At 34.4% G+C, this 13,523-nt stretch overlaps 1 protein-coding gene across 2 annotated transcripts; it reads left to right on the forward strand.

Moving 5' to 3' along the window:
• Window positions 1-1,747: 1,747 nt before the first annotated feature.
• Window positions 1,748-12,753, forward strand: LOC141840130 (TOM1-like protein 3). 2 transcript variants are annotated; one of them, XM_074728032.1, is made up of 11 exons: window positions 1,748-1,963; window positions 2,055-2,094; window positions 2,162-2,279; window positions 2,998-3,076; window positions 5,514-5,612; window positions 5,694-5,807; window positions 6,498-6,688; window positions 8,416-8,497; window positions 9,592-9,677; window positions 9,796-9,984; window positions 11,906-12,753. In XM_074728032.1, the coding sequence occupies exons 3-11, from the start codon at window positions 2,170-2,172 to the stop codon at window positions 12,513-12,515; spliced, it is 1,560 nt and encodes a 519-aa protein (XP_074584133.1). In that variant the 5' UTR covers window positions 1,748-1,963; window positions 2,055-2,094; window positions 2,162-2,169; the 3' UTR covers window positions 12,516-12,753. The 2 variants fall into 2 exon arrangements, with proteins under 2 accessions (XP_074584133.1, XP_074584134.1); XM_074728033.1 differs by lacking the exon at window positions 2,055-2,094.
• The last annotated feature ends 770 nt before the right edge of the window (window positions 12,754-13,523 follow it).

Raw genomic sequence — 13,523 nt, forward strand, 5'->3', positions numbered from 1 at the left:
GATTCGGTCCTATAAAAATTTTCTATTGATTATTAGAATAAATTTTGAAAGTACTTACAGTGGGTAGTCTAACAACTCGACTTTCTATCTTCCACCAAAAGAAATTCATCTTGCAATGCATAGATGTCTGAGCAATTGCGAAAATACTCTACCATTGCACCATAGTGGGGGCTATCTAAATTTTGATGTATATTTTTTTATTTACAAAGTATCTATATCTTATGAATTAATTAATGCTTGAATGAATGACTGGACTTTACATTTCACATATTATGTAAATTCAAAAAGCAAGATACTTATGACGTGGTGCCCAACATCATTAATTATTCAAACACCGCATATATGTGCTATATGAATTTTGAATTTTAATTGTTCGAGAAAGTGGATCAATATAAAGGGAGGAATGAATAATTGAAATATGAAATATACAATCTAAATCTTGATATTTTTTTATTAGTATAAGATATCTGACTTGAGAATTGGTTAATCCTAAAGATGATCGATTCGGTTCTATAAAAATTTTCTACTGATTATTAGAATAAATTTGAAAGTACTTACAGTGGACAGTCTAAACAACTCGACTTTCTATCTCCCATCGAAGGAAATTCATCTTGCAGTGCATAGATGTCTGAGAGATTGCGTATATACTCTACCGTTGCACCATAGTTCCGGGGCTATCTAAATTTTGATGTATATTTTTTTATTTACAAAGTATCTATATCTTATGAATTAATTAATACTTGAATGAACGACTCGACTTTACATTTCACACACTATGTAAATTCAGAAAGCAAGATGACTTCTGACGTGGCGCCCAACATCATTAATTGTTCAAACACCGCATGCATGCACTGTGTGTGTTTTGAACCTTAATTGTTTAAGAAAAAATACCCCATTATTTACCACCATATCATGTCTTGAGGCTATCTAAATTCTTGATAATTGTTGTAAAAGATGATAATGCTCATCTCAAACACTCCTCTACTGTCCATCCTAAAGTCTTATAGAAAGAAGATAAATCACATTATTAAGTGACCTCCTAAATGGGAGGAATTATTTTTTTCAAAGGCATACACCCGTGGAGATTTGAATCTTATTTCATCATTGCAAATTTACCATCCGAATACCAATTCAACTACGCCCCGCGAAAACTATCTAAATCTCGATAATGAAGCTTGGTTAGATATGATTTAATAAAACTAAAATATGTATTAACAAAATAATGAAATTAATATTGCATTTCAAATACTTTCTTTAGGTTTTTTTTTTCAAGCCTTTCCACCGACATTGAAAAAGGTAACTGCTCCCTTCTAATCTTAGTCAGCTCAATGTTTTTCTAATTTACTGAATTGGTGATCGTTTAAAGGACAAACTAATAGATAATTACTAAAGAACAAAAATTACTAAAAGGAATATTATCCATTTACAGGTTAATTGAAATGACACCTAAACAATCGACCTAATTCGGTTATCCAACATCAGAACAACTAATTAACCTCTCCTAACAAGCTATTAGCTTTATCTTTACCCAACCCAATTAATAAGTCGGCGGAGTCAAAGCTACTCTACAGAATCCGAATCCGGAATTTCAAACCCGAACTGGGAATGGATGGGCCATATGGTTTCATAAGGCAAAAGAATTTGATGGATTCGATCGATTGGATCGGGTTTCGCATACCATTAACCCGTTCGTAAAGTTAGACTTCGTGGCGGTGAATTTTGACTAGAAATGCGAGCACGATGTGAAAGCAAGAATGAGGACGGAGTAGACGTTTGCTATTTTATTCGTCGCGATCCCTCCAACTGCCGACGACTTCTTCTTTCCTCTCCGTTAATTTTTTTTTTTAATCTCTGTTAATGGACACTCGATGTTGACGATCTAATCTGCTTTTTCTGCTACTTAATTCTTCCTTAAGATAAGAATTTTGTGGAAAGGGATTTTTCATCGCCCGCTGGCTTGAAGGTAAACCCTTGCTCATGATCTGATTGATTTACTTCTGGAATGCCACGAATCTGAGGTATTTTGGCTTTTTTTTTTCCTTGTTTTTTTGTAGGAAGAAGGTGATTTTGAGGGTTCTCGGAGGGGTTCTTTTGGTGTGTTGAGATTTGATATTTTGCTTGACTTGTGCTTGGTGTGCTCATTGTTTCCTTACGCGAGCAGATTAGTTTATGATGGCTACGGCGGCGGTGTGTGCGGAACGGGCTACGAGCGATTCGCTGATCGGCCCGGACTGGGCGATCAACATCGAGTTGTGCGACATTATTAACATGGATCCTGGGTACCTTTCGTTGCTTGCGCTTTCCGTTTAGCAGATCTCGAATTGTCGAGGCGTTTTCATTTGTTTTGGTGTTGCATTTAGTTTTACGGCGAGGAAAGTTACTGGATGGATGAGTCAATTTATCAGTGAACATGGATGCTGCCTGTTTCCACCTTTCTGCAGCTAGTTTCTTTGGTTTTCCAAAACATACTGTTGATAGATTTGTACCTTTCGATGACTAGATAAGCTTCAACTGAATTGTATACTTGATATTGTCTATCGGTGGACATTCCCTTTTTCTTCAGCATCTTCAGTTTTGAAGGAGTGAACTTTCTTGTGTATGGTTAGAGAAATTTAGCGTGAAGCTTACTTATGAAGTTGCTGTACTTGGTGTAATGCTATATGTATAGATTTTTTGTGTTGATGTTATTTTTTTAGTGTATTATATTAACTAATTTTGAGGGCATTCATCTATCAATTTAGATATGTCAATGGTATTGTATATATGCATATATATTTACACACACAAGCAATATGGAAATTAATTTAGGGGGTATTGTTAATTGGCTCAACCAGTTCCGTGATTAACTAATCATTTTAATATTTAATTTCACTGTGCTATTTTATCCTCATTATGTATTAGTTATTTTATTAAATTAATATATATTTCTGTTTCTGTTACTTGTTATTACTAAATTGATGTTACATTATTGACATTTCTTTTTACAAATCTGAGCAGACAAGCAAAGGATGCACTGAAAATACTTAAGAAGCGCCTTGGAAGTAAGAATCCAAAAATTCAACTTCTGGCACTATTTGTAAGTGTTTTATCTTCTCTTCCTCTAATTATATTGAAAGTAATAAAATTTCCTGATATTAAAAATAAAATTATTTATGACATATGTACAGAGTGTTTTAGTTACAATTCTTTAGAAGGAATGCAGCTATATCAGTTCTTTGTTGGTCTAACTGCTCAAGTTCTCTATTCCATAATCTCTTCAATTGGTGATGTCACATGTAATAGTAAAAAATAATTTGAGCCATTGTCTTGGCAGGCTTATACAATTTTACTCTAGAATCCTATGTGTTGTGCCCTATCCATGAATTTACTACAGATTCTTTAGCAAGTATTTGTAAAATATATGTCGTTCAAGATTTCACAGTGTAAGCGCATATGAAAAACATCTTTTAAAGCTTGAAAAGGGCAGCCCGGTGCACCTTTTAAAGCTTGTACAATGGAATTATATTTTGTGTGTTTTCTGATACAAATTGTCATGTACATTACAATATCCATCGTTGACCATAGTAGTTATGCATAACATTACTTAAAATATCTTGGTAGATACTGAATTGTTTCAATTCTAGGCAAGTGCACGAAATTTCATTAAGAGACCATAAAGGACTTTATATCATTATCATAGAACTATTCTAATTCAGGTTCATCCTAATAGTCTTTATCTCATAATGATGTACACCCTTGTAATATGTACTCACCATATTTTTCCTATCATCCTCTTATCAACCATTAATCTTGACTCCCTATGAGGCTTAAAGTTTGGTTTACTCAGTATCATTATGGATTTCTACAAATATGAGAAGAGTACGGGTTTAAATGACTATCAGTGACTACAAAAATTAATTATATGATAGGTTAAAAGGTTTTAGGTGCAACAAAATATGTAGAAATTGTTGTCATTGATCATAGTTATCTCACATTTTCAATTCTAAACTCATTATATAAATTAATTTCATCCCTTATGACCAATTTATTCTTGTATAAAATATTTACACTTACATGTATCATGTTTAACCATATCCTTTTCATGCCCTTTCTGACCATATGTATATACTGCTAAGATAACTAATGTACTACAATTTGTTTGGCTTGCCAACAACACGAATTATATATAGGTATATAAGCGGGCTCTTTTTTAGACACATCACATAAGTGTGTATGTAAGCTAATGTTTGCTGAAACTAAAAGGGCCTTGTTCCATAGTAGGAAGAAATCATTACTAAATTTAATCGATCTTTTGGTGGTAAAATCATTTGCTGAAATTTTGTGACAATATTATTCCATCTAGTCTTGGATTTGTTTACTCTGTAGATATTGTCTGAAACACAATCACCAAATCATTTCCTGAAATCTTGTGACAATATTATTCCATCTAGTCTTGGATTTGTTTACTCTGTAGATATTGTCTGAAACACATTCACCAAATTTGTCAATGTTAGCCGACAAGGATTTGGTTCACTGATAGTGTGTTGGTGCTCATGTCATGAGCCGAGAACCAGAATATTGTTAGTATGTGCATTGATGCCTCATAAATTTATGTACCAATGCAAGTAATCTTGTGGTTGAAAACCTTTGTTCTCTTGGTTTAACTAATATGCTTTGACCTCAACATTCAGATGGATCCATCATCCATGTGTCAAGTGGATAAAATTGAAGGAATGTTTTGTTGGTTAGGATGACTTCGAAATATCTTTTATAAAGGAACAAGACAAGACAAAAAGTACAGGATAATCATTCTTATCTTGAAGCATGAGAAGGGCCAAGTGGATATTGACATTCAATTTTCTGAATGATTCAAAGATTAAAAAATTAAGCATGTTTGCTTCTGGAAAAATGTGCAGTTTTCCTTTGTTAGAAAAAATAGGAATTTTCAAAGGACATTTGCAACCTTTTTTTTTTTTTGACTTCCCTATGTAATAAAAAATTATTTTTTATACAGAGGATGATTGATTTTCCTCTAAAATATAAGGAAAAAAATTATCATCAAGCACATTTTTTGTTGATAGATTTCCTTTACTTTGATATGGAAAATAGAGAACTGGGGAAAACAGCCTAAATTTGTTTCTAACTTTACTCTCCTAATAATTAGAGCAGAGTGAATGCAGTTGGACAATTTGAGTTCAAGTGGTCAAAAGACTCAAAACCACCTAGTTTCGTTCAGATAATCCATTTTAACTATTGTAAGTGTAATTCAATTTGGCAGTTTCTATTTGCATAGGGTTTATCCTGATCCTTAGTAGTTAAACTAATTGCACGTTAATTTGAGTGACATTCATGTCAGAAGAAAAGTAAAATTGGTTGGCTAAACTGTGCTTTCACACCGAACTCATGAAACAAATATCTCTCTAATGTGGCTCTTCTACCTTTGTTTTTTTTTGGCCTTAGAACTTCATTATATCTTTTGTTTTTGTTATATTCAGATTGCATTGATGACACTATTTCTGAAAAACTTTAACTAGGTGCTAGAAACTCTGAGTAAAAATTGTGGGGATAACGTTCACCAACAAATTGTTGAGCGGGATATTTTACATGAAATGGTCAAAATAGTGAAGAAAAAAGTAAGTATTTCTTTTAGTTATGATCTGATCTTCTGTTAGTACTTTTCATACAACTGAATTACATGTCAATTTTATTTGCAGGCAGATTTAAACGTAAGAGAAAAGATACTAGTTCTAATTGATGCATGGCAAGAGGCTTTTGGAGGAGCAGTAGGAAAATATCCCCAATATCATGCTGCATACAGAGAACTTAGAGTATGCATTTGTCCTGGCACCTTTATTGTTTTTGTCCCTAGTTAATACCTTGTAATTTTTTTGCCGTTCATCTCCCTGAGTTTGACGAACCATTGAATGAAATCAATAGTTTATAATTTATATGCTGATAAATTTTTAATGTGTTAAGTGGAAAATCTCATCATGCATTTTTTGGTTTTATTTGAAAATATTCCTACAACACGTATCATTATCTAGTTGCAACGATTTCAAGATTTTATTTAGCCCCAGCGAGTGTTTGTGTGTTCTTTATCACTGAAGTATTTATTAGCATCCTTCGTATGTCATAATTCATCTTTGTTATGTACTTTATAGATGATGAGCATTCACAATGTTTAAATGATTCAATAATTTGACTATCTGATAATTGGGGTTGTAGGAGTGAGGCATAAAATGAAAGCAAAGAAAACTCAATTAAAAGTGTTTGGGAATTGCTAGTGATGGAGATTTACATAGAACTTGATGATTATGCTATTTGAAAGTGTTTGTTTTTTTGGAGTGGGGCATGCTTTTGAATATTTGAACGCGTTGTTAGAATGTTTCAAGATCTGATCTGACCAACAGATATTTATTATGTTGCTCTTTACTTTCACTTTGTTAGTTTCTTGCATTACAGGGCTGTTAATGTTGCTCCTATTGACTGTGTAGTATTTACTTTATGGATTGACTTAGGCTGCTGGAGTTGAGTTCCCACCCCATACTGAGAACACTGTGCCATTATTTACCCCACCACAAAATCCTCCTATCTCATATCAGCCTGCTGCATCATCATATGAAAATGCATCATCATATGAAAATGCTGCATCAGCATTTGAAAATGCTAATGTAGGAGCTTCACTTCAGTCTGATTTTTCTGCTCTCAGGTACTTTCTTTGTCTTTTTGGTTTCACAAATGTTCTTAATTTAATAGTTGATCGCTTTAAGTTCATAGTCTATTCCATATCAGCTAAAATGTAACCTTTGATATTATTATTTTTTAAATTTTTTGTTCAATATTAGGTGCTATTCTTTGCTTTTATTCTGAAATAATTTTGTTACTAAATGAAATTGAATTCAGAATGTATCCTTGCAACCAAGGTTCACATATTTGTCGTACTAAATTAGACTGACAATTTATTGGTCTTGTGGATATAGGGAGTCCAAGTGTGGTCATGTGCTATTGATGAACAAGTTTCTTTCAGTAAACCACATGCTGAGCTGTACATTTTCTAGTAGTCTATTAAATGAATGGTTATGCTTGGTTGACCTTTCAGATATCTAATTTGTACTAAATTGATTTCAATAATAATAATAAAAAACTAATATGGGATCCTTTCCAAGAGATGACTTGAGAAACACATCATAAGGGAGAGCATTTGAAGAAAATTTGACAGAATCTCCCTGGTACATGGCTAGATCCATAATTAGAGCAATCCACCACGTAATAGTAGAAAACATAGCCACATCAGTAAGAACTTTACTGTAAATAAAACTTACACTGAAATAAAGCAAGCTCTAAACAAGTTCCTGGGACACAAGACCACATATATTACAAACACAAAATTGAACCAACATCCATAGCCTCAACAAGGTAGAAAAAATTTAAATAAAGTAAACATGATAATGGAACATAAGCAATAAACCAATAGGAAGGCTCTAGGATCAAGTAGAAGCTGGCCTGGCATCGTAGAGTCATCCTCGTGAGCCAATCATGGGCACAAAACACCCCAACCTGGGGATCTAGGGACAACACCACAGAAAGTAGGGTATTAGTCCATCATATATAAGTATTTCAACCAAAATAAGACAGATAAGATTGAGTGAACAACCTATCACTATAAGTTACTAATTGTAAGTGTTTAACTACTAACAATAAAAATAACCTTAGCAACATTATGCATGTGTGGAATATTCATATCACTTGCAGGACAGTGGTTAGTTTGCCCATTCAAGAATATAACATGAACATAAAAATGCATTCATGCAACCATACAATAATGCAGTCAAATCACCATGCAACCATATTAAAATATTCAAGTGGGTGCCAACTCACTACTTGTGTGTGGACCTTTCTGCCGATGCCAAATGCAACACACTGATGCCAAATAGCAAGCGTAACTTGTTTAAACAACAGCTATAGAAGATTAATATATGAATAAACAACTTAAGTGAATTTATGCATATTGGTTGATCCAAGAGGTCTAGATAAAATAGTGCTTGTTAGAATAAATCTGTGAGAAAATGGTTTAGGCATACACTTAATGTTGCGATATATCTGACCGGATATAGTTCATATATCAACCCCCCTGGATAGTGGGAATATGGTTAACATTGTAAGTGCCTCACAGGAATTACAACAAGAGAAAGAGGCCTTCCCTTTTTGCTGAATGTGTTCTTTGTATCGCTGGAAGAATGCATGCTCGAACTAATTACCAAATGGATAATGATCTAATATTGGAATGCTCTTGATCTGTTATTTGTTTTAATTTTAGGACGTGAGGCATAAAAGATTTAGGTAAGCCAGGTGCTTTGTGAAATATATTTTTTTGAATCTTTTGTTAATATAGGATTTAAAAAAAAAGATTCATTTTAAATGCAATTCCTGATGCAGCTTGGAGGAAATTCAGAATGCTCAAGGAGTAGCAGATGTGTTATCTGACATACTCAATGCATTAGATCCAAAGAACCATGAGGTAGAGTTTTCCCTTTTATTGCTTTTAGAAAGATAACTATATGATTGTGCAACTTACATTCTCTCAGCTGATTCATTTCATGAATTGTTTTGATTATTGTTGTGATTGCTTTGATATATATCAATTTAGGCCCTCTTAATGCATAATTCAAATTGTGAACATTTACAAAAATCAATTATTGGATATAAAATGGCGAGATGTGTGGAGTCATTAGAAAGGATAAAATAAATATTCATATCTGAGAGCTTTAGATAAAACATCAATGTGAGACCTATGCCCAAATGAAAAAGATTGAGGGTTTCATTAGGCTAAGATGGCCAACCTTAAAATTGTCTAGACAAATGAACATGAGTCTTAACCCTATTTGTTGGGCAATAAAGGGATAAGATTCGTATAGTTGAACTTAAATAGTTTCTCCTTAGGAGTGACTAATATGGCATCATTATGTTGATTGAAAATATTCATTTTTCTCTAAATTTGTCTCTTCTACCTCGTCTACTAAATTATTCCCCTTCCCCCAACTCGTTTCCCTCCTCAAATCATCCCTCCTTAATGTTAGTGGAGACTTAAATATAGTGAATGCAAGGGGTTGTTTCAGAAACTGTTAATGGTTAGCCTTTGGTGAGGGTGGGGTGCTTGCTGGACAAGGGAAGGCTTGATGCGTTGACATGGTGGCATTCTCCTTCGATTGTACTTTTGTTGTTTGCATAGTACTAAGGAACACCAAGGGCAGGGAGGCTAATGGAGTTGATCAATTTGATCTAATTCTTCTATGAAATAGAAATTAGATCATTTTAACCTTTCATCTCAATGTGTATTTTCTGCCACAATGTTTTCAACTTCTTTCACCAACAAGGAATTATGTTTCCTCTTGATGATTGAGGAGAGAGTGTGAGTCTCCATTCAATGTCTTTTATATGACTGACTACCTCAATATTAGCTCAACCCCCTTCCCTTCTTTATACTATTGGTTGGCTGCTAGTGGGTCAAAATTATGACTCATCAAGAGGTAGAAACTTATGACTCACAAGATTCTCTTCTACCTCAATATTAATTAGTATCAGAATGACAATTACTCATTTTGCATATGACAGGAGTTAAAGCAAGAAGTTATAGTCGACCTCATTGAGCAATGCCATTCTTTTCAAAAGCGTGTGATGGTTCTTGTGAACACTACAGAGTATATTCTCAAAACTTTTGCTACTCTTACTCTGGAGATAATGAATTGAGATCTTAGACACTAATTCTTTTGCAAAACAAAATGATACATAAAGAGTTTGACTTTTGTTTTGTTCCAGAGATGAAGAGATTCTTTGTCGGGGTCTGGCACTGAATGATGAACTTCAGCGTGTACTTCAAAGATATAATGATATGTTGAAGGGATCTGCTCCTAGTGCTGGAGTGCCAATTGCTTCAATTGCGCCTATTGTCAATATAAACCATGAAGATGATGAGGTTGAGGATGATTTCTCTCAGCTATCTCTCAGGTACTAGACATGAGGATTCTCTCTGTCCCTGATGCCCACTTTTCTGAATGAAGTCTTAAATAAATTTGTAAAGAAGTATAGAATATACTAAGCTATCACACCTTGATGCAAGATAGTTACGGAAGCCAAGTGGCATTATAATTTGTAAGAGAAGTAGAATTTATTTTCCTTGTGAGTAATCCATTATCATCAAGAGAGAAAGGTTGGAGGTAATTATAGACATGGTTGGAAAGATAGCTGGAGGGAAGAAAGGTAATGGGGAGGGAGGGAATATCATGGCTGAATTGACATGTTCATGGATTATTCATATACATTTTTATGTTGCTTCCCCTCACCTTTCCTGGTTATGCATCCAAAATAAACCAAACAAGGACTGAGACATCAAAGGGAAACTTCATTGGCCATATGCACAGTTTTTTTTTTCATGATTACAAGGGAGAAACCATGTAGTTGAGCATAGTGCACATTCAATCTCTTATGAGAGATTTTTTTCCTCTCAACAATAAGATGTTTTTCAAAAGTGGTATAGTTCTTACCCAAGTAAAGGGCAGTTTGGTGCACAAAGTTTCCTCCAATGTAGGGTCTCGGATAAGGGTGTGGTTTATTGTATGCAATTTTATCCTGCATTGCAAGAGGATGTTTATGTGACTCGAATCCATGATTGTAAGACCACATAGCAATAACTTTACCGTTGCACCAAGGCTCCTCTTCATAGTTCTTATCCAAGTATTCATTCTAAATTGTCATGCTCATGAAGGAAGATCCCTCAAAAATTTAACTTTAGACTTGTCATGTAGGCTTGACATCCAAAACAACTCCGGACAACTAGGAGAGGCTTAAGTCCACTATAGGTGAATTTGAGCTTGAACATGTTGTAACTTGGTTTTTATTTATGGTAGAAGAATACTCTTGATATTTATTTCATACACTGTAGCAAGTCACAATATTAGAGCTTCACCTTGAATGAATCCTTCTTCAAGAAAACTGATATCATTTCATATTATGCTTGTAAATGATGCCGTACGGCTTAGAAAAGGGTTCTTACCATGAGCGAATCAGCTTCATACTGTCACATTATAATCCAAAAGAATTTGAGCTGAAACCTTGTACAAGTTGTAATGTTCACTGCTAGCACAGGATGGATTAACATATGTCAGCAATCCACATAGCGTATTAGTGAAATCTGGCATCCCTAGTAGACAGATGAGGGGGTGGCGTGCTTCACCATCATCTGAGACCAAGTTACAATGCAGACAATACACTAATAGTGTTGATCTAAACTCTTTATTTCTAGAAAAGAGATCAATGAAATATTTTGTTGTTGATTTTTACTGTTGGTTAGTCTAATATTTGAATTGAGTTGGTTGGTGATTGGTTTAAAAATTCTTGGTTAGGCCAAATTTATCTATAGTGAAATAATCAAAAGTTTATCATAAGGCTATTTGATTAGATTAATGAAAGTTTGATTCTTATTTTATTCTATTTAATTCTGAAATTTATGATACGCTAAATTTTAGATATTTGCAACTAACAGTTCAACTTTTTTCTTGCTCGACTGATGTGCCACTAGGAGGCTTAATAATATCTTCTTAAGCAGATAGATAATTTTTTTTTAGATATTCTACTTGACCATGTCCTAACATTCAGCATTCCAATCATTTTTCATTATTTCTTAGTGCCTTTGCTGAAGTACATCGAAATCATATGCCATTTGAACTAAAATCTGTTGTCATTGTATTCTTTATCGAATGTCAAATTCAATTCACTAGGAACTAGAAATTATTCTATTATCAGGCACGGTTGTTATTATTCTATTCTTGGTGGCCTATGTTCTATCATGAGCTCTACCTACCTCGTATCAACATTTTTTTTAGTTGTATAGACGTACCTAACAAATAAAAATGTTTGGAAATTGCTCCAGGACTTCTAGGGAGAGTGCAATAGGGCAGAGCAAGAATTCTTCTAGTGTTGGAAACACAACTACCCTAAAACCTCCTCCCCAACCCTCAAAGCCAGTCAGGGAAGAGGCAAACTCAATTGACTATCTTAACAATGACGTTGCTCCTCCTGACCCACCTTTGCCACCTTCCCTATCTCATTCTCTGCTAGCTTCTGATACAGCCACAATGTTAGAGTCACATGGTCTAACCAGTTATGCTGAGCCCATTTCAGCAATGAAATCCAGTGCAGAGCCACTTCCAAAATCTCATCAGGAGAACCAGACCACTGGTTTACTACCACCTCCCCCTTCAAAATATGGCCAAAGGCAGCAGTTCTTTGAGCAACAGAAGAATGTTTTATCAGGTGGGGGCACAGTTCATGATGGATCTGTTTCTCAAAATAACTACTCTTCTGATCAGGGAAATACCAGCCTTGGTCCACTTCATCAACAACATTTGGGAGGATCGGACTCATCACCATCAGCAAAACAAACCAAGCCTGAGGATGCACTCTTCAAAGACTTGGTTGATTTTGCCAAGTCTAAATCATCTTCATCATTAAAGCCACCCAACAGCCGCAGAACTCGCTGAGCAGTGTGCTAGAGCCTGCTCTATGTAGCTTGTCATGCTAATGGTTTGGTTATCTGGCTAAAATTGAGCTGACTTGTGAAATAAAAGGAGACGTTTGGGAGTCGGGCTGTTTTCAAGTTGTTTATCCTGTGGTGTATATGATATTGTGAGAAGACCATTGGCAGGTGCATCCTGCTCCACTTCAGGTTATTTGTATGTAAAAAAGAAACACCCTCTATACATTGTTGACTTCATGCCATTTTGTTCGTGACTAGTCATGGTGTACAAAAGACATCTGAATGCTCCCTTTGATGAAGTGCTGATTCATTCCCTAAAATATCAAATTGCAGGGCCAGTTGCCAAGAGATAGCTTCTTCATCAAACTTGTCAATACCTTTTGTCCATTTTATTTCCAATGCTGCTTCACATTCATGGAAATTTCCAATGCCAAGACATTATAGTTTTGGTGGGAAATGAGACTCAAGGACACTCGAAAGGATGATTATTCAATATTATTGAATCTCCTTGATCTTGATAGCATTATCAAAACTACTTTATTGCATGTCATGAATGTTTGTTACATCCGAGGTATAGTTGAGTTGGATTAGTTGGATGATGAATCTCGCCAAATCATCTTTTATTGGTTAAAATTTTTTGATTTACCTGTTAGTTGTAGGGCATGTCGTTGAAATGATGAATTTTATTTTTTTGCTGAAGAAGGTTTCTACATGCAAGCCCCAAAACAATACAAGAGCTATTTCAACTTTAACACCACAAGCTCTTGCAGAGCTTTCATGTTCATTAGTTAGGTTCAGCTAGTTAAGCTTTCAAACCCTTTGACAAATAAGTTTGACTATTGGAATAAACTATTTTTATAAAGAAGAATATTTCGTTCCACAAAAATAAAAAGAAAGAGCTGATTTGAATATTTTAGAGCAAAGAAATTCAATCAAGATATTTTTCTAATATTAGAGGACTAATTTATAATTGATCAATTTTTTTAAGTCATCACGTTTTTTCCTCGTTTTA

The sequence above is a fragment of the Curcuma longa genome, chromosome 11 (genome assembly GCF_044706935.1).
Source record: "Curcuma longa cultivar G26 ecotype Majalengka, Jawa Barat chromosome 11, ITB_CL_G26_1.1, whole genome shotgun sequence".
Taxonomy (NCBI): domain Eukaryota; kingdom Viridiplantae; phylum Streptophyta; class Magnoliopsida; order Zingiberales; family Zingiberaceae; genus Curcuma; species Curcuma longa.

Coding starts and splice junctions, on each gene's coding strand:
- LOC141840130 (XM_074728032.1), top strand. CDS start 2,170: ATGATGGCTACGGCGGCGGTGTGTGCGGAACGGGCTACGAGCGATTCG. Junction 5,613..5,693: donor TCAAAATAGTGAAGAAAAAA/GTAAGTATTTCT, acceptor TTTTATTTGCAG/GCAGATTTAAACGTAAGAGA. Junction 5,808..6,497: donor CTGCATACAGAGAACTTAGA/GTATGCATTTGT, acceptor GGATTGACTTAG/GCTGCTGGAGTTGAGTTCCC.